The 24,457-nt window shown below is 54.6% G+C and overlaps 11 protein-coding genes across 11 annotated transcripts; 6 read left to right on the top strand and 5 right to left on the bottom strand.

The window, feature by feature from the left end:
• Positions 1-593: 593 nt before the first annotated feature.
• BU26DRAFT_510459 (uncharacterized protein) lies at positions 594-4,042 on the top strand (the record flags this gene model as incomplete). The annotated part of the gene is made up of 2 exons (XM_033827231.1): positions 594-756; positions 822-4,042. The coding sequence occupies 2 exons, from the start codon at positions 594-596 to the stop codon at positions 4,040-4,042; spliced, it is 3,384 nt and encodes a 1,127-aa protein (XP_033677626.1).
• Positions 4,043-4,416: 374 nt separating this feature from the next.
• Positions 4,417-4,889, top strand: BU26DRAFT_570691 (SF3b10-domain-containing protein; the record flags this gene model as incomplete). Its single annotated transcript, XM_033834049.1, has 2 exons — positions 4,417-4,662; positions 4,728-4,889. The coding sequence occupies 2 exons, from the start codon at positions 4,417-4,419 to the stop codon at positions 4,887-4,889; spliced, it is 408 nt and encodes a 135-aa protein (XP_033677625.1).
• Positions 4,890-5,167: 278 nt separating this feature from the next.
• Positions 5,168-6,595, bottom strand: BU26DRAFT_570690 (carbohydrate-binding module family 1 protein; the record flags this gene model as incomplete). The annotated part of the gene is made up of 5 exons (XM_033834048.1): positions 5,168-5,916; positions 5,968-6,081; positions 6,134-6,266; positions 6,324-6,483; positions 6,534-6,595. The coding sequence occupies 5 exons, from the start codon at positions 6,593-6,595 to the stop codon at positions 5,168-5,170; spliced, it is 1,218 nt and encodes a 405-aa protein (XP_033677624.1).
• Positions 6,596-6,751: 156 nt separating this feature from the next.
• Positions 6,752-7,146, bottom strand: BU26DRAFT_129624 (uncharacterized protein). The gene has a single exon (XM_033819633.1). The coding sequence runs from the start codon at positions 7,109-7,111 to the stop codon at positions 6,908-6,910; it is 204 nt and encodes a 67-aa protein (XP_033677623.1). The 5' UTR covers positions 7,112-7,146; the 3' UTR covers positions 6,752-6,907.
• A 1,271-nt stretch (positions 7,147-8,417) lies between these two features.
• BU26DRAFT_555345 (SET domain-containing protein) lies at positions 8,418-11,278 on the top strand. The gene is made up of 4 exons (XM_033832315.1): positions 8,418-9,018; positions 9,090-9,502; positions 9,582-10,301; positions 10,381-11,278. Exons 1-4 carry the CDS (start codon positions 8,773-8,775, stop codon positions 11,216-11,218), a joined length of 2,217 nt encoding a protein of 738 aa, XP_033677622.1. The 5' UTR covers positions 8,418-8,772; the 3' UTR covers positions 11,219-11,278.
• A 169-nt stretch (positions 11,279-11,447) lies between these two features.
• Positions 11,448-11,922, bottom strand: BU26DRAFT_570688 (uncharacterized protein; the record flags this gene model as incomplete). The annotated part of the gene is made up of 3 exons (XM_033834047.1): positions 11,448-11,593; positions 11,655-11,835; positions 11,890-11,922. 3 exons carry the CDS (start codon positions 11,920-11,922, stop codon positions 11,448-11,450), a joined length of 360 nt encoding a protein of 119 aa, XP_033677621.1.
• BU26DRAFT_609947 (uncharacterized protein) lies at positions 11,448-12,339 on the bottom strand (the record flags this gene model as incomplete). The annotated part of the gene is made up of 3 exons (XM_033835963.1): positions 11,448-11,593; positions 11,655-11,835; positions 11,890-12,339. A coding segment is annotated over one exon (400 nt), but the record flags the coding sequence as incomplete, so codon positions are not given.
• A 928-nt stretch (positions 12,340-13,267) lies between these two features.
• Positions 13,268-16,232, bottom strand: BU26DRAFT_555343 (uncharacterized protein). Its single transcript, XM_033832314.1, has 2 exons — positions 15,626-16,232; positions 13,268-15,565 (listed from the first exon to the last, which is right to left on the bottom strand). The coding sequence occupies exons 1-2, from the start codon at positions 16,157-16,159 to the stop codon at positions 13,622-13,624; spliced, it is 2,478 nt and encodes an 825-aa protein (XP_033677619.1). The 5' UTR covers positions 16,160-16,232; the 3' UTR covers positions 13,268-13,621.
• Positions 16,233-18,503: 2,271 nt separating this feature from the next.
• On the top strand, positions 18,504-19,334 carry BU26DRAFT_129566 (uncharacterized protein). Its single transcript, XM_033819632.1, has one exon. The coding sequence runs from the start codon at positions 18,592-18,594 to the stop codon at positions 19,060-19,062; it is 471 nt and encodes a 156-aa protein (XP_033677618.1). The 5' UTR covers positions 18,504-18,591; the 3' UTR covers positions 19,063-19,334.
• BU26DRAFT_438407 (glycoside hydrolase family 7 protein) lies at positions 19,171-20,639 on the top strand (the record flags this gene model as incomplete). The annotated part of the gene is made up of 3 exons (XM_033824289.1): positions 19,171-19,358; positions 19,412-19,838; positions 19,896-20,639. The coding sequence occupies 3 exons, from the start codon at positions 19,171-19,173 to the stop codon at positions 20,637-20,639; spliced, it is 1,359 nt and encodes a 452-aa protein (XP_033677617.1).
• A 1,320-nt stretch (positions 20,640-21,959) lies between these two features.
• On the top strand, positions 21,960-24,270 carry BU26DRAFT_510452 (uncharacterized protein; the record flags this gene model as incomplete). The annotated part of the gene is made up of 2 exons (XM_033827230.1): positions 21,960-22,123; positions 22,173-24,270. 2 exons carry the CDS (start codon positions 21,960-21,962, stop codon positions 24,268-24,270), a joined length of 2,262 nt encoding a protein of 753 aa, XP_033677616.1.
• Between the last annotated feature and the right edge of the window lie 187 nt (positions 24,271-24,457).

Genomic DNA, 24,457 nt, shown 5'->3' with positions numbered 1-24,457 from the left:
GGGGCTCTCGAGTGGAGAAGGTAGATTCCGGGTGCAACGGCTGACAGAATATCCAAGTTTCGGTAGCATTCTTTGAGCGTTGTTCAGTTAGGACGCCTATAGAAACTCGTGGATCGTATATGAACAATTCAGTGGAAGACGTCCCATATGATAACCTCGGAGGGCCTTTTCTTGGTGTCTTATATACCTAAACCTCCAACATTTGCATCAGTCCCAGTTGATGTTTCACTGAGGCTATAGCTTCGCCAACCCCACTACAGCGATTCAACATTCATGGAGTCCCTTTCCAAGACCTCAACGCCGGTGCCCAGCATCATGAGAGGTCTTTCACAGTTCTTTCCCTCCCTCCCCGCCACGAAATTCTAGAACTTCGGATCTTGGCGTGCATTTGCGGGCAGCCGTGCACATCTACGGTGAATCTTCCATAACGCACCTCTACTATATAAAGAATTTTTGCACCCTCCTTCCTCCTACTCTACAGTTCGCCCGAACTCAACTCCGCTCGCAGGATTTGAGGTCAACGCAACTGCAACCACAACCATCAAACTCTTTTCGTACCCTTTCTTAGAATCTTTCAATCTCGTCTAACGACCATGGCGGACGGCCAGCTTCCAGACAAGCGGAGCAAATACCAAGTGGCTCCTGTTGCTGGCGGAAAGCGCAAGCGCCGCGCCAAGGACAGATCGAAAGACGGAGAGCGAAAGCGCCTCAAGGACCGACATGTGAACAGCAAGGTGCCGAAGGGTGACTCTGCTGGTAAGCATTGCGAGGGGTGGTGTGGGTGGTTGAAGCCGCAAGTTACTGACATATCCATGTTCCAGCAGCTGTCCCGACGAACGCCTTAGGTTCGCAATCCCCCACCGCTACCGCCAATTCCTCCGGCGTCTCTCCTGCCTCTAGCGCACTGGTTGCAGAAGAAATCCAGTACGATGACGGCACGAACAACTCTCTCAATGCCCCCGGGAATGACATCTTGAACCAGTACTTGGAGGCACAAGAGGATGACGATGCAGGGAACGGCGACGACGCTGCGGCCAACATCGACCCGGAGTTGCTCCAGGGGCTCCAGAATACTCTTAGTGGCGCCCTAGCTGAACTGGAGGGTGAGAGTGACTCGGATGATGATCTGGATAAGTTGTTCTCGGGCGACGACTCTGAGTCGCAGGCAGCTCCTGTCGTTGCTCTCCAGACGGAAGTCACTACGAAGTCAGCTACGCGCCCCGCCGAGCAGCAACCCGCAGTACCAACCGCGAATGAGCCAGTCTCCGTTGAACTCGGACAGCCCGACGAGCCAGAGTCACCTGAGGAGACAACAGAGAGCCATGAGACGGATGAGGAAGCTGCTGGCTCTCAGTACCAGGCCCAAGAGGAAGCCGCACAGGAGCAGAAACGGTATGGTAAGGGTGCCGGTCCGAATGGTGAGGACGTATGGAGATACGTCGAACCCGTACCCGGTACTAAGGGGCCGACGATGGGAATCCCTGAGAGGAAGGTGCCGTATGAGGTGTACCAACCGGAATCCAACGACAAGGAGAATGGCATCATTGCCTTCCGATCAGATCCACCGGACGACGACACCACCATCGCCTGGAGCGAAGTGATCAAGGCAGGAGACCGTAAGCGTACGATGGATGGGAACCCCTCGCGCCGCAAGGAAATGCACTCCGGCGTCCGCATGCAGGAAGCAGAGGAGCGGTGGAGTGGCTTCTCCAAGATGCTGAAGTGGCGAAGCGAGAATCGGAAAGACACAAAGGACAAGCAATGGGTTGTTTTCATGGGCATACCCTGCAACACCGCGGCAGAGTACAGCCGGTTGGCAGCGAAGCTGGAATCGACCGAAGCTGCCATGTTCTTCAAAAAGATCGGCACCGCGGCACATGTCATCTTGGAGGTCGGTATTCCTTCCGCCCTCCCCGTGGCGCACGGAAAGATGAGGCAGTACATCGAAGCTGTCCGCTACCTGATGACCAAGTATCCTGAGAAATTCACTGTGGTTCTCTCCGACTACAACATCCTCAACGCAGACCCGGCCGACTTCTACGAGGATTTCGATGTGGATAAACACTTCGACGCTAAGTTCAGGGACGCTGATGACTTCCTGAGACTCTACCAGAAGAGCATGGAGGACCTCAGCGACCAAGCCGAACACGCCGACGAAGCTCGGCGCAACGCTCATTGGAGCGCCAAGGGTGAGCGGCTGCCGCGCGATTGGCGTGGTATCCTGGAAGAGCAAATGAGGTTGTACGGGGAGTACAAGGAGAAGTACAAGGAGGGCCAGCGACAGACACACAAGGGCAAGTGCGAGAGGATTCAAGAGGAGATTGAATTCTGCAAAGAGTTCGTCCGCGAGGTCCAGCGCTCCCACGTCGGAAGGCAATTTCCTGCTGAGATACTTGCCCTTTTGCCAGACTCTTTTGTCACAGAGACAAAGAGCCAAGAGGTCGAACCAGTTCCACAGACGCCGGAGGTTCCCCAGTCTCAGGCAGAGGTTGTTGCCTCTAGGGCCACTTCTCCAGAGGCCGAGTCCCTGCTGGCCGTGAGCGCTCCAGAGAACATCGATGACTTTGAGCGCAGGTCCGAGGCGGCTACTGCACAGCTTGAGGCCAACGGCTCAAATGGGAACTCTCAAGATCTGATCCAATCCATTGAGACACAGCAGCAGGCTGAAGATCTAGCGGTAGATCCGCCCAACGTTCGGAGGACCGTGGACGCCGCATCTTCTAAGAAGGTGACGCAGGCTGCTGTCTATATCGATCTCACATCTCCGTCCCCGCCGCCAGTTCACGCTTCTCTAGCAGGAGAAACCCATAAGCCTGCCCGCCTTCCCGTCGACGATGGGCCAGCGTCTGGCGCTCAAAAGCTTCCCGAGCAAGTCTTATCAGCGAACAAGGCGCGTGCCGAATACTCTCGGCAACTTCGTCAGCAGACTGCAGCTCAGACTCAAGCTCTGCTGCGTGCTCCCTCCCAAGCCCTGCATTCTCGACCTCCTGCAGCAGATCTAGCAGGCCTTAATGGTGTGGACAACTGGCCAGAATATGCTGACGGCTCTAACTACATCCCCAAAGATGCCGTAGACAATACCTCGCCTTTCCAAGCCGTGTCTACACAACTGGGTCATCAAGAGCAGGCCCAACTGCATCCGTATCAGGCTCCCTACCAAGCGGAAGTCCCACGGTTGAACATGGGTTCAAATCCTACGACTGCCTCCCAGCCGCGTCTGCGGCCGAACAATGATGGCTTTCCTCCGCAGCCCCAACCGGCATACAACTCAGAGCCGCGCTACAATAAAGTGCAGAACCACATGGCCTCAAGCCGTGCTTACCCCGGTTCTCCAGCACCGCAGTTGCTGCAAGGCACTCCCCAAAACCCGCAACCGAGCTACCTCAACATCAAAGGCCAAAACATGCAGCCGAACGGACGCCAGATGCAGACTCCGACCCAACCCGGTCAGATGCCCTACCCATTCGGAATAGGGCAACCAATGGCATATCCGAACAATGGCGCTACAGTGCAACAGCAAGCTCAACCGCACAACGCAGGATCGTCCCCTTCGGCAGCACCCAAGTTGCAGGTTCCTGAGCCCGACTATGAGCAGGTGTATGCCCAGGAGCCACTTCATGGGCCTCAGTTGCGATCACCGTACATTCGGCAGCCACAGATGCAGAATGACGATTATGGACTGATGGACCCATTCGGCTACGGAAATCCTCAGGAGTATCCTTACCAGCAACTCCCAACGCCGGTGCCGCATGTCTATGGGCAGATGCCACCGGCTTATGGACAAGAATACGGGTATGGACCCTTTAGCGGTCCTCAAGATCTCCCGGCACCGGATGCTGCCGACATGTTCTATTCGGCGCCTTACCAGCTTGGTACCCCGCAGATGCAACCTTCCCCCTATATGAACAATGGGTTGCAGCAAATGGGTGCCTACAACGGCTATGGACAGCAGGTCGAGCAGAGCAGGAAGCGAGGACGCGAAGATGATGCCACGGAAAAGGAAGGTGCAAAGAAGGCCAAGCGGTATGGGGTGGCTTTCTAGATGGAGAGCATTTTGGACACGTGCTGGAAACAGGAGCCTTCTTTCATGTGATCTCTTTTCAAGTCACAGGAAAATAGGAGTGGATTCATGACGCAGCCATTTTGCGCGTGAATAGCTTCAGAAAATATAAAAGCACGTCATTCCCAAGCCAATCGCCCCCGAGAATCTGCATCAAAGGTGAAGTAAAGGCAGTATTATATAATCAAAGTCACCTTACCCTTGTCAGCAGATTTCTTTTTGGCTAGCCCGCTCACTCCCGCTATATATTTCTCCTTCACCCAACCCCCCACGCAGATTTTTTCTTCCTCAACCACCAACAGCACACTCTCCACTCCCACAACACCTCACCTCACTACAACAACACCACCGCAACCATGGCCGACAAACTCCGCGCTCAGCAGAACCTCGAGGCCCTGCAAGCCCGCTACATCGGCACGGGCAGTGCGGATACGGCGGCCGCCGAGTGGCACGCCAACGTCGCCCGCGACACGCTGGCGTCCTTCGTGGGGCACCCGCCCCTCCTCACGTACGCGGCGATCGGGCTGGGGCAGTCGCGCGAGCAGACGCGGCTGCAGATGATCGAGCAGATGGCGTGGGGCGCTGGGCTGCCGCCGGCGAAGGTGAGTTACTCCTCTCTATTTCTACACACATATGTACGTTAAATGGCGCTAACATGTCGCTTTAGAAGGAGAGCAAGAAGGAGGCGGAGGTCAAGGAGGAAGTCAAGATCAAGACAGAGGAGGAGGAGGTTCAGTACGACTGGCCTCCTCCTCCCCGACCGCCGAAGGATGCGCCCAAGGCGGACAAATACGGCTTCGGGCCGGACGGGCAGCGCGCCCGTTTCTGAAGACCCTTCGGCCTCGTACGCCGATACACCTTCGCCCCCCGCCGACAAGGACAAGAAGGTCGCCAAGGGCATTGGACACTGCACCACCATCTCTCCGAGCTCCTAGTTAGCCTCATAATAGAAAACCAGTAATGGAATGAACTCTCTTCTTGATATCCAAACTATGTGCATTGATGCAAGTGTGAAGTCAGAGATGTGTACTTATCACGTATTGCGTTTACGAAAGATATGGAGAGCTTTCAGGATAGGAAATACAGGCAAGGAACAGAAGCCATCAGCTACACGCACTGCGAGTACCAGTCATTGTACCACGTGCACGTACTCCCGCTCTCACACTGCGTAGGCCCAATATAGTTATTCCCACCGCACTGCTCCCACTTCTTCGCCATTCCAGCTCCAGACGTCGGTGTAGGCTCAGTCGGCTCAGGAGAAGTAGGAGCGCAATCAACTCCATCAGGGCAAGGACCCCAAGCTTCGAGAATGGCGTTGTAGACGGATTCCTTCTTCTTGAGGTTCTCATCCCAAGGAAGAGCAGCGCCTTGGCCACTGAAGACGCTCGGTATCCAGGAATACTTATCCGTGTAGTCCCAGATCGTGATGCCAACGCACTTCTCCACGGCTTTGCAGCCACCAACCGCGTTGGCATAGTCTTTGGCTTGCTGCGCTACGGCGGAAGTCGCTGCCGGTGTGGTCGTCCGGATATCGAGCTCGGTGAGGGCAACTTCGACGCCAAGGGCTGTGAAAGCGTTCATATTCTGCGTCCAGGCATTGACTGAGGGAGACGAGCCGACGATGAGGTGGGCTTGCATTCCTACGCCGTCGATCCTTGCGCCGTAGCTCTGGATGAGCTTGACGATTCTCTGCGCTCCGGTCGATTTGCTTCCTGCTGTATCGGTATTGTAGTCATTATAGTAGAGCTTTGCGTCTGGATCGGCTGCTGCAGCTGCAGCAAAGGCAATGGGGATGTAGGCCTCGCCGATGGTGTTGTAGAAGACGCTAGTGCGGTAGGTTCCGTCTTCGTTGAGAGCTGCGGCGATGTGAGTAGCAGTCGTCGGGCTAGAAAGGGCCTACAGCTTACCCTCGTTGACAACGTCCCAATGGAGACATTTACCCTTGTAGTGGGTCACTTCCTTCGTGATGTGGTTCTTCATTATCTCGACTAGAGTTGCGTTATCGAAGTTGCCGTTCGACACTAGTTGCCTCAGCATAATTATTTCAGCAGAGAGTATATCGCGCGTACGTACCCCAGCTTGGAAGTTGAGAATGCCAGACCAGCGTGTGGCATCTGAGCAATTGCCCATTCTTCTCGGCCAGCGCAGCAACCTCGTCGCCTTTGGTGAACGAGAACGTCCCCCTGGATGGCTCAATAGTATCCCACTTCAAGCGATGAGTCTCGTTCTCTTCAATGTCGGGTGGCTCCGAAGATCTTCATACCTTCATGGTATTGCCCACCGTGATCTGTCCAAAGTCGGCCGTATTGCTAAGCCCGGCCAAATAGGCAGCGTCTGATAATTCCGGGTTGTCGGTAGCGCTGCCAAAGTAAAGCTTTCCAGCAGCAACGGCCCGTGTGTTCAAGCCATCGGCGGCCCGGCGCCTGGTTTATGATTAGCCCTGCATTGACGAGCACAAGACCGGAATACGTACGATAGCGGAGAGCCGGCAACAGAGCTTGCGGCCAGAAGAAGAGGAAATATCGTAGCGATCATGATGAGGGTGCACTGTACGGCGATCCAAGGGCAGACGGCAACGGCCGAGAACCTGCGATTGCACCTTTATAGAGGGATTCAGGGCCGACGGGCTGGTGAGCCCACATCACGAGCGCGACGCCCTCCCACGTCTCGATATTACGTGCATCCTCGTCTACACGGAGAGGCTGCCCAAAGTGGTAGGGTAGAATCCAAAAGCAGATCGAAGCTCTTGGAAGCGACGTGGTCGACGTCTTTAACCCGGTTCAGGGATTTATCTATATTCGTCGCGCATATTTCTGCCGTTCTAGCTGCGATAGGGCCGTTGGTTAATCATAAGCGAGGCGTGTAGATCCGTTGGTGGTAGAATTTAGGGGACGCAGGGCCGCTCAATATACGAGGACACGGAAGGTTTCGAGAGGTTCCGTCCAGAGCCAGACTCCTCGCGGCGGCACGCCATTGGGTCCATAAGAGCTCAAGAAGAGAATTAGAAAGCGGAATATCATTTGGAAACAGGGTGGCCTGTTTAGGGAGCATAAGAACGAAATAGAAACCGACGACGGAGCTGGGCGAGACGGGATGACGTTGGAGTTCGCTCGTTGCACGAGTCAGTCATGCGGCGCTCGGACGTTTTCGCCTCCACACCAGACGTCCACTCTTCGTCCTCCACTCCCAGTCTCGCGACCTGTCAAAGTCGTGCCGTTCCCAGTCTCAACAGCTACTCGAGTATACCAGGTTGACTCGCGACTGATGGTCCGCAAGCATTCCAGGCATTGAGCAGCCACAGGCGCAACTACAAACGCGAAGCCATCGATAAGAGATCCGGCTCCCCTAACGCATTGCTAACCGACCTGCGGACAGGATTATTAACATGCAGACTTCCAGGCAACCTCCTAGTCTATAGGTTTCTCCGTGTTCTCATATGCTCCCAGCCCGATCCTTTCAAAGCCACCTTCGCCCCTGTCGGACCTCCGCTAGAACGCCATCTACAAACGAAGCCCCCACGCCCGATCCCAAACCTGACCATCGTTCATGGGTATAATATAACATGGGGCATAGCACCTTGCACTACAGTCTGTATGAAATGGTGTAGCGATGGGCCGGAAACAATCGAGCAGGCTGACCGAATTGCGAGCGTGCAGCTACCGGGAGCCGGGAGAGCAGCGCTGTGTCCACAGGCAACTGCATGTTACTCCCGCTACCGGACATAATTCGTCAGGGGAACGACTAGAATCTCGTTGGGTAGAAAGGCAGCTAAGACACCCGAGGCTGCTACAACGGGTTAGACACGCCGAGGACGGGGTATTCCGTATTCCCTAGACCCAATGGCTTCCACTATGCCAGTGATATGTCTCTAGGTCTCCATTTTTGCATATTCCGGTCCATACTTGCTTCCTACTTGTTTCTGCCGCCCTCCCCCATCCACCAATTCCCGACTCAATCCCAGCATCAGCCACTCTTGCACGCCAATTCGGGTGCCTTTCTTCGCGCTCTTTGAATAGATGACCTTCTTTCTCACCTCTACCCTGCCCGCCTTCCATTTTATTTTCCGCTCTCGTTGGTGACATGCGCGCTCTTGTAAAACCCAGGCGAGTCGGCGGAAACGGGAGCCTCGAAATCGACCTATACTATGCTTCCGATGGTAAGTGCGGCAGATAGAGTCCGAACCATGTCTGCAGCAAATCATCTCCTATGACTGCTTATGTGATTAGGAAGCGATACCTTTCTAGGGCGATGACAGATGCGAGTCCGACCTCGTTTCGAGCAGCGCGGTAGACCACCCTACATTCCGAAATTCAGTACATACTTCTACGCATCTTCGATGCATTTTCTAGAAGCTGATCTTCGCTATAGGGCCACGGTAATCCAATCAAGCGTCGCATTAATCTAATTTCCACGCGCGGAATATATTGCACCCAGGCATCATTTAGCCGCATGGTCGAGGCCACCTGGACAGAACGGCATCAGTCAACCCACAAAACCTCAAGACCGCGCAACCCACGGCTGAATTACTGTACTCACATGCAAGCTTCGTCATCGCTGTTCGTGTTATCCTTTGACTGCATCCTCGCCGCGCCGTACCCGCCCTAGCCGATTTTGTCGCCAACCTGACCCCTGTCACGCGTCCGATCGATCGTCTTACTTGGTAGGCACTATCGACATCACGTTGCGGTGTCGAGAAGAAAAACACCGCCAATATGATTGTGCCCAAGAATTTTCGGAATACATACGAGGAATCTCCAGAGCGGCTCAAGGACATTGTCAAGGATGGCGAGGAGAACGGGCAACATCCGAAGTCAAAGCCGTCACGAGATACTCTTGTCAAGAATCATGAACGACACTTACAGCTACTAGCCGAAGGAAATGTACCGGTTCGCAATATGATCCTACCCCTGCCGTATCCTCCTTCTCGGGCTTCCATTCAGAATAATACCCACCACAAGGTATCACTCCCCTCGTCCGGCTCGACGTCCACAGATACCAATCATGCCGAAGAGGCTCACGTGCTCTATAGGTTCATCTCGATGACCTCCGAATCGAGAGGAGAGATACGAATGCAGTCTTACTCCTCCGAACCATCACGTCTCCGTATGTCTATTCCTCCACGGTTACTGTTGCGGAAGACGAAAATGGCGATGTGACACGACTCACGATATGCAACCTCGAAGATAACTCCGTAGACCCTATTGTTGCCGAGGGCTTCCTTCTTGCTGTCAAGCAGCCATGCTGGAGCAGGCTCGTTGACGGCGGCTACCATATCCGCGTAGACCATCCTTCCGATCTAGTTATTCTGAAGAAGGATGAAGATACCGTCCCGGACGCGTGGAGACAGCCTGAACCTGTCGATGCTAATAAGGACGCTTCCCAGTGGAAGAAAGAAGGAGACATGATGTTCCTGAAGAAACGCTTCCGGAAGGCGCTTGAGCTGTAAGTCTTATGGTCCATCACCATCTTTCCTCCAGCCATTAGTGCACTCACCCTACGTCCTCGGGCTTACCATTTACAGTTACGACCGCGGACTAGCGTGGCTGTCGGCGAATCCAGACCCAGTCTCCGAGATAGATCTTTACCGGAAGCGATGTGGCGTCAACATTGTGCTGCTACGTCTGGACGATGCGGCTAACGACCTTTCACGAGCAATCTCCGTCCACGCAGTTTCGACCACTTCGCTATCATCTTCTCAGCTCGTCAACGCTTCAACAGTAGAATCCTGGCTCCACAATCACAGCACCGAAGATCCGCTGGAGATATCTTCCAACATTCCTCGGGCCTTGAAAGAACTGGCCGCCAGGATCAAATTTGATCTCGGCATCTATCAGACCAACGCAGAATACAACCTCCCGCTCATATCATCCTATGTCGGGCCGCTGACACTCCACGTCGATGCTGCTAATTACACCTGCGATACCGAGGTCCGGCAGACTACCTCTCATGGTCGCGGACTCTTCGCTAAGCGAGCTTTCAAGTCTGGCGAGCTCGTTGCTGCGGAGAAGGCTTTTGTGCTGCCGGGATACTTCATCCAGGACAGAAGCAGTGACTGCCTGCTATATAGCTTGGGAGATGAAACAGCATCCCCGAGGCCCGGCGCGTTATTATTCAAAGAGCTAGTGCAGAAGCTGAATTGGAATCCGAGTTTGAGGAAGGAGTACTTCGATCTGGACGACGGAGGCTATTGGAAGACGAATGGCTGGGAGGTTCCTGAAGGAGAGGATATTCCTGTCGATGTGTGAGTCCACGGTTCCTAATCTCCCGAAAATTGCTCTTTCTATATGGCAACCTGAGCGGTAGTTTTGACTAATTCGTAGCTTCCGCGTCGAGCTCATTCGCCGCTACAACTGTTTCTCCGTACCCACGCGCTCTTCCGACCTGCTCCACCAAGCACCCAATTCCAACCCCGAAATGCGAAATGGCTTCTGGAACCACGCTTCCTACGTCAACCACTGCTGCACGCCAAATGCGGTCCGGACGTTCATCGGGGACATACACTTCCTCCGCGCAAGCCGTGACATCGAAGCCGGCGAAGAGATCACGAACCAATACGTCTCACCGGACGTGGATATCGCCGATCGACAGGAGAAGTACCGCTCGACCTGGATGTTTGAGTGTGACTGCGAGTTATGCGTCGTGGACGATAGCGTCAGCGAGGAAGTCCGACGAGAGCGGATCAGGATGTTCGAAGAGCTGAAGGCTATGGTCATGAGGCTGGGAGAAAAGGGCACGACTGTAACGTCCATCAAGAAGATCGCCCGGGGACTAAGGGAACTCGAAGCTCTCTACACGCCGACCAAGGCAGGTGAGCCAGATCCATACACCCATCTGCCCCGCCTGGCGCTCGTCCACCCGACCCTTTTCCTCACCGAAGCTTGGCGCTCCGTCAAGAACGTGGACAAGACCATCGAATACGCGCTCAAGCTCCTTCGAAACTTCGGCATCATTGCAAGAGCAGAAGGAGGCGAGTTCACGATCACAAACAACGCGGGTCTGGTCAATGTCGAAGCAGCACGAGCACTACGATACCTTGCCGAGGGCTACACCACAAAGGGAGAAGCAGAGCTGGCGAAACAATGCATGGCACTGGCAAGGACGTGGTACGTCATCATCACCGGCGCAGAGGTAGGCATTGAAGAATTTTTCAGGTCATAGAATCCAGGAGGTAAAAAGCTAATCGCAATTCATTCATCATTATCTAAAAAGCAAAAAGTTCTTTCTCTTCTACTGTTGTGTTACTGGCCCCCACTGCATGACCGATGAGTTGCGGAATTTCTGCACGAGAACTGGATCCCCTTGGCCTCCCCTGCATGACGATACTCCGCTGCCTTGTTGGACCGGTATCCTTTCCACCCACAGTGCTCTACGCGGTCCAACATGGCAATCATGCCAGTGATGTCCGAGAGGTTGATGAAGGCGTTGTCAAGGGCGTCCAGCCACAGTGCTCGACTCGGTCCAGTATGGCGATCATGCCCTTCACGTCGGAAAAGTTGATGAACGCATATCCGACGTTGCAGCTCGTCTTGAAGTCTATACGCAAGTAAAGAAAATCGAACGTGCCGAAGCAGACTTCATCAAGCGGGGGGCTAACCCGCTGTCAAGGACGTCCAGCCACAGCTTTCAACTCGGTCCAGCATGGTGATCATGCCCGTCACGTCGGAAAAGTTGATGAACGCATAGCCGACGTTGCAGCTCGTCTTGAAGTCTATACGCAAGTATAGAAAATCGAACGTGCCGAAGCAGGCCTCATCAAGAAGTCCCTTCAGCGTCATCTGCGATAGAAGGTTAGTGCTGTTGTCCCTGCATAGCTTAGACGTGTCACTTACCCAGTCGAGCTTGTTCGGGAGGTTTCGGAACATTAAGACGAACCCCACGGTCAAGGACGCCCAGCCACATCGGTAATCGCTCCGACGGGTTCGTCTTTCAGAAGGAAGTCGCGGAAGTCGAGCAGCGCCGCCCAGGCAGCGACCGCCGAGCCGGTCGCTGCCGAAGACGTGGGCGCGCTGGTGTCCTCGCTGGAGCTGCCAGCAGCTGGATATGTAGTGATGGTGGTGCAGAGCTCGGTGGAGAGAGTGGTGTGGAGGCCGGCGGGAGGAGACGTGCAGCGGAGCGATGAGTTGGTGACGTGGTAGAGTACTATGCCCTCAGCCAGCTGATGGTCGAGCCCTGGGCGATCGGCGAGGGTGGACCAGCGCAACAGACCAGTTCGCCGCCAAGAAGTGCGGCACAGGGCCGGGGTAGGATGAGGAGCGTTGGCGACTGAGCTGCTGGAGCTGGAGGGTGGTTAGCTAGTGGTGGTGGGCGCTGGAGGAGGGTAGCTTTACCTGTACTTTTGGGGTGTTTGTTAGAGATCAAATTTTGCGCAGGAGGAGCTTTTTATACTGTGGCCGTCGCTTGGCGGTCACGGGACGTTAGTCAGCGAGTGGCTGCTGAGGGAACGGCACAACAAACGCCAGTTAATCAGCTTCACCTCGACTTCGAACTGCTGTGCCGCTTCGCTTTCTCCTATTGCTGCTATGCGTCCATGACAGCGCACTTCCCGGTCTCTTAAACCTGGTAGTAGCTCGCTCACTGAGCATTCGTGACCCTCTCCAGATCAGCTTGCAGCTAACAGTGCCACAGATAGTACAACGAAAACAGTCCATCCACTCTACGCTCTACCCAGTAAATGTCTTCAGCCTACATTCTGTGAACTACGTCCTCCTCGAAGCCCTCCCTTACCCATACCCCCGAAGCTCCTTTACCCACCCTACCCACACTCCCCCTGCCTCGGCCTTCACTCCTCGAAACCGCTCCTCCATAGCAGTATCGAGCGAGCAACAAGCCAAGATTAAGAAACCAACCATCACCGCTGGAGGGAAATCGGGGGAGGGAATTCGGCAGGATCTAAACCCGCAGACACTGTGGGGCAGCACAGCGAGAGAAACGAGGGAGCGCACGCGCTGAGCCGGGAGCGCGCAAAGTACGTATTCGTACATGATGCGGTGGTGGTGCGATGTCGGATATATCCCCTAGCGTCAGCCCTGCCTGGCAGTTGATGGCGTGGGTGGTTGTCATGGCTCGTACATTTCTTTGGGGGACGGATGGATGGGATTGTGGTCTTTCTTTTAGGTTATGTGATTCTAAATCGAATACTGAGCGTCTCGAGCGTTTTGCTTCGCGAAGAAAGACGATCTCGCATATCGTGGCATTTCTCCCTACAGTGAAAGAACTTGTGTCTAAAGCTTGGCGAAAACACTAACCTGTAGACTATGTGACGAACATTCAAGCTGATCATCTAAAATGCCGCCAAAAACTATCAATCTACCTCCCTCAATTCGCGCCGCGCCGACTCCACCGCCCTCCGCGAAGACTCCTGCGTCGAATCAAGGTGCTAGCACTACCCTATATAATTCCGGTGATGACCGAACCGGCGCCACAACCACTGACGCGGGCAACCTCGCGTGGAGTGTAGCGCAGCTCAAGCTGAGCAAAGAGAACACTGACGAGCTCAACATGGAATACCCTCCTCCACTGTACGCCTCTCCACCGCGCCGAAACCGCTTCGAAAGAACCCAATCACAAATCGCCCGCCATATCAAAAGCCCAAAACTCCGGAAACGTCCAGCCGGTCAGATCGACCTGCATGTCGCTCAAGCCATCGAACGCTCCGACGTTTCCGAAGCCCTTTCCTTGCTGCGCAAGCTCTACTATACCTGTTGCGCCTGGAATAACTGGTGGCATCAGATTATCGCTTCCAGAAGCGAGTGCCGTAGCGCTAGGAAGAGAGATATTGGATAATGGGGTTTGCGGGGTTATAGCACTTCGGAGGGAGGAAGCGAAGCTATCTTCGGGATCTTTTTGCATGGCGAGCACGCGGAAACAAAGAGATGTTACACGCTCGAGGGCTTTTCGGCCGCGCGAGCGGATGTCTTCCGGAGCGGAGTGTGTGATAGAAGCGATTGAGGTCGCGGGTTGGTTTGAATGGGAGGTTGAAGGCATAAGGCCCAGAGCGGAGCAGAAGAGCCAGTATTCGAGGTATCCTGTTCCGAGGCGCATTACTTTGTGCTCGAATGTCAAGCGGGCTTTCTCGAGGAGAGCTATTGCGGTGGTACAAAGAGTTGTAGTGAGGAAGTTGGACGTGGGAAGCTGAGGTATCTTGACTTCGGGAGCGGGAGGGATAGAATTCTGTGCGTAGGTCTCCGGTAGGTCGACAGCGGGCAGGTGAGGTTCTTTCGATGGAGGAGAAGAAAGAACCGGAGCGGGTCCGGGAGAAGGCGAACAATTGTGGTAGACTACTTGGGCGAGAGTGATGCCGGTTCGTAAGATATCGTTTCGGAGGTGGTTAAGAACAAGAACTCCCTTCGCTACGAGGTCGTCATACGTGGACATTATCGAGCTTGCTGCATCCACACACGCTGTAAAGGAGTAGCTGTAGCGCTGATTCTTCGCGGCTAGCTTTGCGTACGGTCTATGTAACATCAAGAGGAATTGCCGTAGCTGCACGTCTAGTAACGCTGCGGGTACTGCAGCACGCGGATCTTTCCACGAAGGGAGTGAGGAGAGGAGCTGAGTGATTTGGGCGTCATAGTGTTGTACATCTGAGTACTGGAGATCCGTGGTTGGGTTGTTTAGAAGTTGCAGGAGATGGACGCGGAGAGGTAGTGATTGCAATGTTAGAATGAGATACGACGCAGTCGTAAAGTGCTCGAGCGGTCGACTGGCGGGTATCTGCTGCGTGTCCTGAGAAAACGCATCGTCTGGAAGATGCGCTGGCGGGGGAACGTCGAAGTATAAACCGCAAAGGGAGGACTGGAGCCCAAAGTCGATCGACGATTGGAGTTCCATCTCGACGATGGTCACCCAGAGCCGCCTTCTCATCTCCTTATCGTACTCTGATACCCTCCCACCGGACAGCAACGATGGATTGCGGTGCATGCCAGCCGCGATAGCAAGTCGCACCACATCCCCGCAGTTTATCCAGTCCTGCTTCAGCTTCAAGCAATTGACCCTCTTGGCGAGCAGAGACAGGCATTGTAGTTGAAAGAACGAAAGCGTCAGGTGTTTGCGGTTCTGGCGTGCTAACCAAGCATCGCACGTTTCGATCAAGTGCAAAGCGGATTCCCGGTCAACCGAACTATCTCCAACAAAGACGTTCTCATCTCTCGGGGAAAGGCAGCTGGTGATAGCCATGACGTAGAGAAGGATGGCTGCAAAGCTGGCGGGGGAGTCTTCGCTGGAATGCCGTTCCCAAAAGGCACGGTAGTCTTTCCAGAAGGTCGGCTCATGCAAGATGCGATACGACGTCTCAAAGATCCGAAAGTAGAGATCCACTTGGGCGTCCACGATGCCCTTGTCAGGCATCAGCGCATAGATTTCTTCATCGCTGCCCTGCGTTCTGAGGCCTTTCTCCTTCAGGGTGGCTTTGCGGCGGTTTCTGAAGGCTTTGAAATCGGTACGGATGCGCAGCATGGTCGTGTCCGAAACCAAGGCTTCTCGTGTAAACACTTGGAGCTCGGCAAACTGGTCATGCCGTTAGCTTGACAATGTCCCAAATGGCATGGTGATAGGCAAGGGGCGTACCTGGGTCAGCACGCTGAGAGGACTGGTCGACCCGTAGAACTGGGTCTTGAAGGCCTTGCCCCTGAACATCATCTCTTCGCGCAATGGTGGCTCATCCGGCTCGAAGTCGTCGAAATGGGAGGGATATTCGCCAAAGGAAGAGCCCTTAGCACTCCCAGATGCAGCCAACCTCCGTTCAAGAAGGTCAAGACGCCTTTCCTGGACCCTCAATTTCCAGGTCAGGACATTGGAAGAGACGGCTCCAGAAGAGGGATTGTCCGGCGGGGCAAAGTTCCCGAAGTTTGTCGTACCATCCACGTGCCCATCGCCGTTCACAGGCAGATCCTCCAGCAAGCGCGGATCATAAGTGCACTGATCGGCTCGTCCAGTCTTTTGGCATCGCCCACAGACGGGATAGACGCGGTCGCATTTCATTTTGCGGTTGCGGCACGCATAGCATGATAGCACCTTCCGCTTCTTGCTCATGCGCTTCTCGGGAGACGCGTCCACGCCATCTGGCGAATTATCGCGCGACTCAGCGCTCCGGGTCGACATGGCAGGGCAAACAGGTCCCGAGGGCAGATACGAAGGATCCGGACAAAGCGGAGATGGCGATGGAGATGAGGAGATGGAACGACGTTAAAGTAGGCGTTCGGACTTGGGGGCCGGATATCGGATGTGACGGTCCGAGCATGACTAAGCTGGAGGATCCGAACATTGCGCTCTAGCTTTCAAGTTTGGTGTCTGAAGGGATTAAGGATTGCACTCCAGAATAGTTAGGTTGCGCAGAGGCGGAGGTTCTGAGGGCCTTCTCACAGTCTTTCAGGAGAGCGTGATGCCGCGGGAGAGTTGCACGCACCTCCGCGGAGCACAGTCGAACTGGGATGAAACTATCCACAGGCATCAAGATTGCTAGCCTAATGCTTGATAGAAGGTCGGTCTCGTACTGGGACCAGTCAACTTTCATTAGACTGTATTGCAGTTTGCAGGTTCAACGATGGAAAGGAGATCGAGGTCACGTGAAGCTTAGTCATTAGGCGCCTGGTCTGAAACTCTTAGCCCTCGTCCACCCTCCGACCTCCCTCCCAAGTCCCAGGGCATCATTTGAAAGATTTGATCGTCATTTTTCAGGCAGGTGACCGCAGTTGATGACTTTCGTCGATGCTGCTCGCCGGCCCGGTTCCCTTACGATCGGCCACATTTACCCGGTTTGCCCTGCAATGCGCTGTTCCATCTTGACGATCTCGCATTCCTGGAGCCCATATGCCAGGACCCAGAAACCCAATATCGGCCGCGAAATACGACCGCGACGCCCATGTTCGATGCACCACTCCGAATTCCATCTTCCGCTGGTGGCTGGTGTTCCGGATCGCGCTGTAGTTTCGTCGGCTCGAAGCACGCATGAGCGCGTCCTTCACGCCAAACTCCTGACGATTACGGATGCGCTCCCTCCTGCGCCCTCTATGGCGCATATATTACAGCCTCGACATATCTGGCTTTGATAGGCTGTAGCCGCCTTAATGCACCTGCGCTATATCCTGCGGCGCATCGTCGACGCCATCATGATGCTCTGCCCATCATTTAATCCGAGTCCAGTACCTGGTTTCGCACCATCTTCACTCTACCTGTTGAGCCTCAGCATCTGAGCGCCTCGGCGCTCAGCAAAAGCTGTGCTTGACAGCTTAGTTGCCAAGTGATAGACGTTTACCCGCCCTCCTTCTGGCCGCGGAAAGGTACAAAGGCTTGTGGCCACCTTTGGCTATGGCTCCTACTTAAGGTACGATGTCTCGCTGTGCATCGACTTTGAAGGAGGCTCTTTCAGCCTCTGCTGAGCCTCAACCTCGCGCTGCGTACGAAAACCGGGTCAGGGCGGAGATTCCAGAAGCGTTCCGCTCGTGTCAAAACCCCGCACATTTCATTTTCAGCATTTCTCCGATTCCCTGCCTGGTGTCAGGTTTTCTTCACCAGATCTTGTACGACACGGCATCCGATCTAACCAGAAGGACTTTGGCCAGAGAATTTCGAATCGTTCGATGGCCGCCCGATACTTCCGGTCATTGGCTGGTTAAGCCCTTCAATTGTTCTCTGGTTGGGCGCCCCCATCGCATGCCCATGCTGTAACCCTGTCTGTGTTGCACAACGCAATTACGCCTCGACGTTGCCTATATTTTGCATCGACGCCAAATTCTTCAGTCACATGCCACACTCCTCACGCCCAATAGTACGAATATGTCATTCCCTTCCACGGAACATCGATCTACGAGCTTGGGCCGGCTTCGGAGCTATCTTCCGTTCAGTCCACAGCGCGTGCAAAGGCCTTCGACTCCGGAAGGACAGATTAAGAGGTGGATTACTACGAAAGTTTTAACGGCGAACAGTACAGCCACCAATCAAGACATTTCGTGTGTCGGGAGCTCCAGTGCGGAGAACCCCTGCATCCCCGCAGTGCGGAGTAGCGAAGGTAAGCCTGAAATGTACCCTGAACTCCAACTTCATCTATAGAGATTAACCAAGACATCACAGCTTTCAATAGCCCTCACTCCAAAGTCAGGGTCTAAGCACCCTTGCCGTCGACCGATTAAACCACCAAACAAACCCCACTAGGGAAATGAAAGCCTGCTGTGCCCCGCCACTACATTTCTTCCAGAAAGCTTCTGCCATACCGATACTCGCCAAGGAGGAAAGCCAATTAAGCCTTTGCCAACTCGAAGCAAAGATATTCTTTCGTATCCAAGCTTGCCACGAAGAGCCAACACAGCGATGCCACTGTGTCGGCCCAGCACGGTCTAGGAGTTCCCTCCACGAAGCCTGAAGGAAAATCCCGAATTTTTCCAAGTGGAGTTGAGCTTTAGGGAATGTCAAGCGCCTTGTAACGCGGGTTACTGAACGATCGACGGTCATACGATGGACCCCTTTAGCGCCAAGCGGCCTAGGATGCCTAGTCCACGGCATGGAGCTTCTTCCCTCTTAGCCGCCTCTTGCAGCCGATGCTTGAATTCATCTGGCAGCACCTATCACGGGTCGCCATCGCGTTCGACTATGCACAGCAAATAGAGTATCTGAGGCTCATCTGGAAGCTCCTGGATAACACTACCCCCTCAATCGACAGGGCCCAATCAAGGATTGCGGCCAGCCGCGAAAGGAAAGCCCGCGAATGCCGTTGCCGCCAGCCCCACGGTAACACACCCCAATGGGTCCGACGATGTCTGAGTTCATCTTTCCATTGTGGATCCATTTGCGCAACCCTGCAGTCACTTCGTTCGAGAGCTCTGCGCAAATTGGATCGATCATTCTTAAGCACAGTCCAGCAATTCAGTGGAATTAAGGCACACTCGAAACTCTTCGCGAACCCCTACACTTCTCACAGTGCTCCAATAGCCGTCCAACTTCGCCTTCCCGTCGTTCCGCCATGCCATCTGGCTTTCCCTGTCCTAATGTCTTCCCGCTGTCCGCGCTGAGAAGGGCAATACATCCAGCAAGCGCCACGATGTGGCAGCCCAAGATATAAGTTCAAGACATTCCCCACAGGAGTCTCCCAGCAGTCAACCCGCCACTCGCAGTCCACCATGTATCGCCTGCTTACAGTCGCCTCTTCCCTCCTCGCCGTGGCCTCCGGCCAGCTGGTCGGCACCCAGCAAACCGAAACCCACCCCGGGATGACCTGGCAGCAATGCACTGCCAAGGGTAGCTGCACGTCCAAGAATGGAAAGGTTGTGCTTGACGCCAACTGGCGCTGGCTCCACACCAAGACTGGGTACGCTGATGATCCGACCAACGAGAAACTTCAGGGGACTAATAGGAAATCAGCTACACGAATTGCTACACCGGGAATGAGTGGAACTCGACGCTTTGCGCGGACAACAAGTCTTGCGCCTCAAACTGCGCCCTTGATGGAGCCGACTACACTGGCACCTACGGCATCACTGCTAGCGGCAACTCGTTGCAGTTGAAGTTCGTCACTAAGGGATCCTACTCGACCAACATTGGCTCCCGCACCTACCTGATGGCCGACGACTCCTCCTATCAGATGTTCCAGCTGGTTCCCGACCGGGAATTCACCTTCGATGTCGACCTTTCCAACCTGCCCTGCGGTCTGAATGGTGCGCTGTACTTTGTCTCCATGGACGCCGACGGCGGCATGAAGAAGTACTCGACGAACAAGGCTGGAGCCAAGTATGGAACTGGATACTGCGATGCCCAGTGCCCGCGTGATCTCAAGTTCATCAACGGCGAGGTGAGCTCACAGAATAAAATCATTTCTCGATTGCACGCAGCTAACGGAGGGTACTAGGGCAACGCCGAGGGCTGGAAACCTTCCTCCAACGACGAGAACGCCGGTGTCGGTGGCTACGGCTCCTGCTGCGCTGAGATGGATATCTGGGAGGCCAACTCGGTGTCGACTGCTGTCACGCCGCACTCTTGCAGCACGATCGAGCAGAGCAGGTGCTCTGGTGATGGCTGTGGCGGAACCTACTCCGCGGACCGATACGCTGGTGTCTGCGACCCCGACGGCTGCGACTTCAACAGCTACCGCCAGGGCGACAAGACCTTCTACGGCAAGGGCAAGACGGTCGACACGAGCAAGAAATTCACCGTTGTCACGCAGTTCATCGGCTCCGGCGCCAGCATGGAAATCAAGCGCTTCTACGTCCAAGGCGGCAAGGTCATCCCCAACTCGGAGTCGACCATCGCAGGCAATCCCGGCAACTCTATCACCGCGTCCTTCTGTGATGCCCAGAAGGTGGCGTTCGGCGACACCACGTCGTTCCAGGACAAGGGCGGAATGGCCAACATGGCTTCCGCGCTCCAGACTGGTATGGTCTTGGTTATGTCCCTGTGGGATGACCACTACGCCAACATGCTCTGGCTCGACTCGACCTACCCGACCGACAAGTCCGCGGACACGCCCGGCGTTGGCCGTGGCGAGTGCGAGACTTCGTCTGGTGTCCCGGCTGATGTTGAAAGCGCAAGCGCTAGCGCGTCTGTTACCTACTCCAACATCAAGTTCGGCCCCATCAACTCCACCTTCGGTTAAACGGTCTCAGCGTAGCCGTGGATTTGCCCGCAGCGCAAAGCCTTCGGCATCGTGTGAAAAAAAGGTGGCCATGGTGGTGGGTGCGCTCAGTGCTTCACTCGTTTGAACTACAAAGCTTCTGTACATAGTTTGGAATGAAGTCGTGTTAAGCTCGAATGCCAATGCCTCCAGAATTTCTTTGCTTTGCACCAAGCTCTTTGCCACCTTCTTAGGCATTCTTGTGGATTCTTGACTGCCGCTGCGTCCAAGACTTGGTTCAATATTCTTTCGTATCGGCCACATTTACACAGATTGAGCCGAGTGCAGGGGTATTATGTTATTCGCGGGTGCTGAGTGGTGGAGGAGTGCACGGGCCGGGATCGTGAGTTTTCTCCTCGTGGAGTCTTGAGCTGTCCTTCGTTCTTTCCTTCTTGCAGGACTCAGCAGAATCTGTCTTCTTGATGGCTTTCCAAGATCTTTTAAGAGACAGGAGCACATGTGATGGAATATGGCTCAAGCTCCTTCGTCTTGCCTGAAGAAACGACGGCCGAATTGGTAGGCGCTCTCATCCTTCCCCCTTCTGACCTAGGTATACTGCGACTGCGTTAGCTGTTGAACTCTCAACAATCTCATAGACCCTTCATATCTCTAGCATCTTTGCGTCCCCGAGTACCGAGGCGTTCTGCCTGAAAGGCACCGAAGTGTCCCTCGCTTACGGTTGACGTCCCTGAGGCGGAGCGAGTCAGGGAAGTTTTAGCGTCGTCGCGGAGCACTTCCGCCCCGTCACAACTCTCTCATCGAGCTGCCCTACCTTGATCACCGCAATCCCGTCTCAGAGGGCCCGAATACAATTCTGCGAAGGTTAGAAGCAGTTACGCGCGCTCTCCGGCCGACGACAAGTCTTCATTTGAATGCGCAATGGCGTTGGCAGTCGTGGGCTCCGACTCGTCCGAAACGCGTCACCTCGGGTTTCAACACCAGCATGGTTTCGAAGGCGTCGAACGATAGCAATCGCTTATTATTAGGTCTCAACTTGTGTTCCTGAGACAATGCGCTTGTTTAGGCAGCTTGGCTATGGGCTTTCCTCCAAAAGCGGTTCACTGGGTCTCTTTTGCCATCCTTCCTGGATCGCTCCCGTTCACCTCACACAAAGTCGGGCCTTTCGTGCGCCTGGTTTGCGCTGGGTACACTCTTCTTTCCTTTTCTTTCTACCTGCCATCTATACTAATTCGAGTGAATCTCTGTCGCTATCGATCTTTTCTCTCAATGCGTTGAATGAGCTATCTGCAGGACTGATCGCGAAGCATAGACTCGAGCTATTGTGGCCAAAGCTTCAACAGAATGGCAGCCGGGGTCGACAGCCTGGACGACGTGCGATATCAACACCATCTGGAGCATCGAGGAGAGTCCAATCAAAGAATTGCTCAAGCGTTCTGGCTAGCAATCTGGACCCTTGTTGTGGCGAGATTCGCGCAGAGGGTTTGGGCGTGGGGAATTCGAAAATGGTGAGCTCCGCCAAACGCCACCGTTAAACTCTTGCTGATATGTGTAAAGCCTGCACAAGACCTCTGCGTGGTCACATAATTCTCCTCTATCCGTCCCAATCGAGCGCATCCAGGCGCTGTTCAAAGCTATCTCTCTTCTACCGTTCCCGCGATTATTCGGCATCCGGCCCACGAACCTCTCGCTTGGTCACGTCGCGATATTGGCGGTGTATATCTGCACAATAGTGTCCCTATTAGTTACCGTGGATGCGCCGAAGTTGTCTTCGCACTTCCTCGACGACGTCGCGTTCCGCGCCGCCTGGATAACGCTAGCACAGGTTCCTCTCCTGTACTTCCTCTCGACCAAGCGTGGACCGTTAAACCTTCTGGCCGGGCTTTCCCATGAGAGAATCAGTTGGATCCATCGATGGGTCGGACGCGCTCTGTTCGTTTCCGCCACTACGCATATGGCGATTATGATGTCCTCGATATCGGTCAACGACCTGATGCGATCGCCGGGCAAGGCCATGTCCGTGGTACGATACGGCGCGGGAGCGTACGGTACACTCGTGTGGATTGCCCTGTCGAGCATTCTACCTGTGAGAAGGTGGAGCTACCGAGTGTTCTACATCAATCACTGGGCCATGACATTGGTTTTCCTGTGGATTCTTTCGCACCACGTCCCGAGATATGCCCGGCTCCCCATTTACGCATCGGTCGCTATCGTAGCCTTCGACAAGTGCTTGGCGTGCTATGGATTCTTGTGGAATAATGTTAGCGTCCGTCCTTTGAAGAGGAGGTTTGCGAAGTTCAGGAAGGAGCCTGGTCGCCAGGTTTTGGCCATGGGACACCCGGTCAAGATGATGACGCCGTTCATCACAAATCTCGGTCTGCATCCGAAGGAATCGGCTACCATCATCCGAATCTGCGACGCCCCGCTGGCGTGGAGGCCAGGTCAGCACGTCAGGCTCTACCTACCGAAGCTCGGCATGCTGGAAATTCATCCGTTTACGCCCGCAACGTGTTCAGAAGCTTCGTCCGCACCCTTCCCGGCCTACAAGCACCACGATGCGGAGCATAATGGTCTCCTATCGAGCTGCAGCACACCTCCCACAAATGACATGGTCCTTATGATACGGTCTCACTCTGGACTGACGAAGAGGCTCGCCGACTACTATTCCAAATGGCTGTCGCTCCCCTGTCCGAACGCCAGTCGGCCCTGTTCATCTCTCACCGCGTACATTGACGGCCCGTACGGAAGCCCGCCCACTTGGGAAGACTACGAGAACATCACACTGATTGCCTCTTCGACCGGCGTCTCCTTCATCCTCTCCATCCTCGAATACTTGGAACAGCTGTGCTTCAACGGCCACCCGCGGCTCCGCACGCAGCATATCCGCTTCATATGGGCCAATCGACATATCGAACCCCAGTTCGAGGCTTCCGTGATGGACCTACTCTCAAAACACAGCGCAATGCTGCGGGAATCAGACATAATGGTCGAAGCGGAGTTTTATGCGACGTGCCCTCAGTCGGAGGAACGAGGCATGGAGCCTGAAATGAGGGAATACGACCCTTTTGCGCATCTGCGTCGGCCGCGGAGGAACTACTTCGCAGGACGACCGCCGCTGCGGATCCGCAATCCAAATGCGTTGGACGACGAGGAAGACGAAGACGAAGAAGAGGAGGATCTCAAGCACGTCAGCCCGGTAGTCAGCGAGGTCGAAAGCTGCTTAAGCTACGAGAGCGACGCGTCCACTCTAATCGACCAAGAAGAACGGCCCATCATATCAGACCGACAGTCAACGCTAGACGAGCTGGACACTTCGTGTTGGTCCCGCATGCCCTCTCTTCGTTTCCCACGCGCCACGCCAAAAGCCGCCGACTCAGAGTCCTGCCAATGCGGACTCATCCGGTATCAGCAGCGGAAAACAGGGTCAAAAAGACAGCCGGAGTTCATAACGCGGTTCTACGGTTCCCGTCCGAATATTCCTCATATCGTCTCTGTGGCGGCATCGCGGACGAGCACGGCGAAGACGATGGTGGCGGTTTGCTCGAACGCTGGGGTGGCAATGCAGGCGAAGAGCGCAGTAGCAAGGATGAATCTGGATTTCGCGATGGGCAGGAGAGAGCGAGGAGTCGATATTCATACGGAGGGATTCATGTGAGACAGGCACGAGTTGGGAGGAATTTAGGAAGGAATTTAGGAAGATACCCGCAATAAACAGATCAAGAGATATTGAAGCCAACCTAGAAGCACCTGGTGATGCGACCCGTTCTATTGAATCATTTATGAACGAATCAGCATCCCGCAAGGTGCCGGCGCCGTCGTCTTTGTCAAATGCTGACATTCAC

The sequence above is a fragment of the Trematosphaeria pertusa genome, assembly GCF_010094035.1.
Source record: "Trematosphaeria pertusa strain CBS 122368 unplaced genomic scaffold BU26scaffold_19, whole genome shotgun sequence".
Taxonomy (NCBI): domain Eukaryota; kingdom Fungi; phylum Ascomycota; class Dothideomycetes; order Pleosporales; family Trematosphaeriaceae; genus Trematosphaeria; species Trematosphaeria pertusa.
The sequence above is the reverse complement of the archived record's forward strand: the minus strand, read 5'-3'. Positions and strand labels throughout refer to the sequence as shown.

Excerpts from the sequence above, each read along its gene's own strand:
- BU26DRAFT_129624 (XM_033819633.1), bottom strand. The coding sequence starts at position 7,111 with ATGCTCCCTAAACAGGCCACCCTGTTTCCAAATGATATTCCGCTTTCT.
- BU26DRAFT_129566 (XM_033819632.1), top strand. The coding sequence starts at position 18,592 with ATGCTTGAATTCATCTGGCAGCACCTATCACGGGTCGCCATCGCGTTC.
- BU26DRAFT_555343 (XM_033832314.1), bottom strand. The coding sequence starts at position 16,159 with ATGTCGACCCGGAGCGCTGAGTCGCGCGATAATTCGCCAGATGGCGTG. Across the intron at positions 15,566-15,625 it reads CTCTCAGCGTGCTGACCCAG|TTTGCCGAGCTCCAAGTGTT; the intron begins GTACGCCCCTTG and ends CGGCATGACCAG.
- BU26DRAFT_555345 (XM_033832315.1), top strand. The coding sequence starts at position 8,773 with ATGATTGTGCCCAAGAATTTTCGGAATACATACGAGGAATCTCCAGAG. Across the intron at positions 9,503-9,581 it reads TTCCGGAAGGCGCTTGAGCT|TTACGACCGCGGACTAGCGT; the intron begins GTAAGTCTTATG and ends TACCATTTACAG. Across the intron at positions 10,302-10,380 it reads GAGGATATTCCTGTCGATGT|CTTCCGCGTCGAGCTCATTC; the intron begins GTGAGTCCACGG and ends ACTAATTCGTAG.